A 2,427-nucleotide genomic window follows, 5' to 3' on the forward strand; every position below is an offset into this window, starting at 1 on the left:
AAAAAAAAAAAAAAAAAAAAAAAAAAGTAAATTGTAAACCTAATATTGTAAAAGGGAATATAATTACTTTTATGGGTCGACTGCATCAACGGAGCTGTAAAGCCTAACTAACAAGTTGAGAATGAGCAGACCAAATGAAAAAGGAAACTACTTAAAATAGAAAAATGTTGAAAAACAACCAAATGGTCAAATAATAATACCAAAGAAATGCCAAATCCACGGGAAAGCATATAAACCAGTGCTGTTAGGTGCAATGCATCCCCCAAATTCAAAATTATATGATGAATGAAAATTGATAATTTCTTAATTTTTTTTTCTTTTTTTTTTTGCTGGCACCACCAACTTGCTTTACTATCTCATTAAATTCGGCAAATGCTCTATTTTATTTTCATTAATATTATCATTTTATATTGTACACCAAAGATTTAAAGCCATTAAATCATCAACTTTGTGGTTTGTAGTGCGATACACAATTTTTTGCAGGGAATTAAAATTGGCTAGTTGTAAAATTATATTAAAATTTATCAGTTAAATAAATTTGGTTATAGCTTTTATATTCCCTTTATTTATTTGTTTTCTGTTCATTATCTTTCGAATCAATTGTTCCTGCTACCTTCTTCTGTTTTTTTAACAAAGCTTCTGCTACCTAATTAATGAGACTTTCTTCTAGTATTTTCCAACATAATTCAATTATTTTAGTAGTTAATAGTATGAATTTTTAGTTGTTATTTTGATTTTAATATTACTGTTTATGTAAGATTGTGATTTTCTCAAGAAGAAGACTGTAGACAAAAGGACCTCCTTCCTTGGGAACTCCAAAAACAATGTACAGAAAAGTACATCAGCCTCCGGTCTCCGTCAACATACCTATAAACATCTAAATAGCTTTGTGGTGTTCATGCATCTACCTTTTTTCCTCGTTGCTTGCAGTAAAATACTCCCTCCGTTTCAAAATATAAGATGTTTTGGAGAAGTTTGTTGTTTCATAATATAGGATGTTTTCAAATTTTAATGCAACTTTTAGATTAGTTTAGTATTTTATATTATGCAGTATTGTTTCTGATTGGTTGAACTTGTTAAAAGTAAAAACTTCTTAATCTGCGTGATTTGCTTAAAACATCCTATATTTTGAAACGGAGGGAGTATTTCTTAAGCTTTTATTCTTCCAGAAGTTTGAGTACAACTAATAATAATCATGTACCTACTAGATTAAACTTGAACATTTTACAATTTACTTATTACAAATGGAGTCTAACGAAAGCAATAGATTTTTATCAGCTTCTAAATTCACATAATGGATTACATTGTAGATTCTAAAAAGAAAAAACTTACTTATATATTTAAAATATTGGAATGTAAAATTATTCAAACTAATGAGGATGGTAAAATATGAAATGAAGAAAAAAAAGAAAGAGAGGCCAAAACAGTAATCATTATAGACAGAGGGAGTAACAATTATGGTTGAAGCAACCAAACACGAAAGAGAGTAAAAACAAAGGCAGGAGTGTGAAATTAGCTGATTATTTGAATCAAGACATATAGACATAAATCACAGCTGTGGCCTGAAACCGGCACTTTGGAATTACCCTTTTTTGCACATTTCTTGACATGCATTTATATATCCTTCCTTCTAATCCAAAATCTAATAACTCTCAATCCCTTTATTAATTAGTCTAACTTTTCTCAAGTGGGTTTTTATTATTTCTTTATTTTATTGTAACTTGGGGTCTTTTTCTTACTTTGGACAGGGTCAATAATAGGGTGTACATACAATCATCGACAAAAGTAAAAAAGTAATACTACTATTACCACTAATCAAAAACATTAACAATTATTATATTTTTTGTCAACATAATCATAAATACCTAAACCAAAAAATACACATTTCACAAAATAAAAAAATACTTTTATACATATTTCATAAGCAAGTACTACTTAGTAGTAAAAAAATCAATCAGAAATTTTTTGAAAATTATACATATTTTGGATTGTCATTAAATTTTGTATTTAATTTTGTATTTACATCATTTAGCTATGAAAATTTTGAAATCTTGTTGGGGTGTCAAAATATATAAGATGTACATGTCTACATATATAGAAAGAGATAGACATTTCAACTTTTCCAATTGCCACTATATATAACTAGAGCCAGACACAAAAGGCAGAGAAGAATCTAAGACATTTCTATATAAAAAAAAAAAAAAATTAATAGTTGGTAAACTAATGGAAAATGAGGGTTCATGATGAACGGCTGAGATTTGATGTCACACCCAAACCAATGGGTTTGACCGGAAGTTCTTTGATCACGGCAAGATCCGTCGCAGTTCTTCTCTTTCTCTCTCTCTTTCTTCTGATTCTTCCGCCGTTCCTTCCGCCGCTTCCACCGCCTCCGGTGACACTCCTCCTCCTTCCTCTCCTTCTCATGGT

The 2,427-nt window shown here is 29.7% G+C and overlaps 1 protein-coding gene across 1 annotated transcript; it reads right to left on the reverse strand.

The window, feature by feature from the left end:
- LOC104785264 lies at positions 2,119 to 2,424 on the reverse strand. Its single transcript, XM_010510440.2, has one exon. It carries the CDS (start codon positions 2,422 to 2,424, stop codon positions 2,239 to 2,241), a length of 186 nt encoding a protein of 61 aa, XP_010508742.1. The 3' UTR covers positions 2,119 to 2,238.

This window comes from Camelina sativa, chromosome 5, assembly GCF_000633955.1.
Source record: "Camelina sativa cultivar DH55 chromosome 5, Cs, whole genome shotgun sequence".
Classification (NCBI taxonomy): domain Eukaryota; kingdom Viridiplantae; phylum Streptophyta; class Magnoliopsida; order Brassicales; family Brassicaceae; genus Camelina; species Camelina sativa.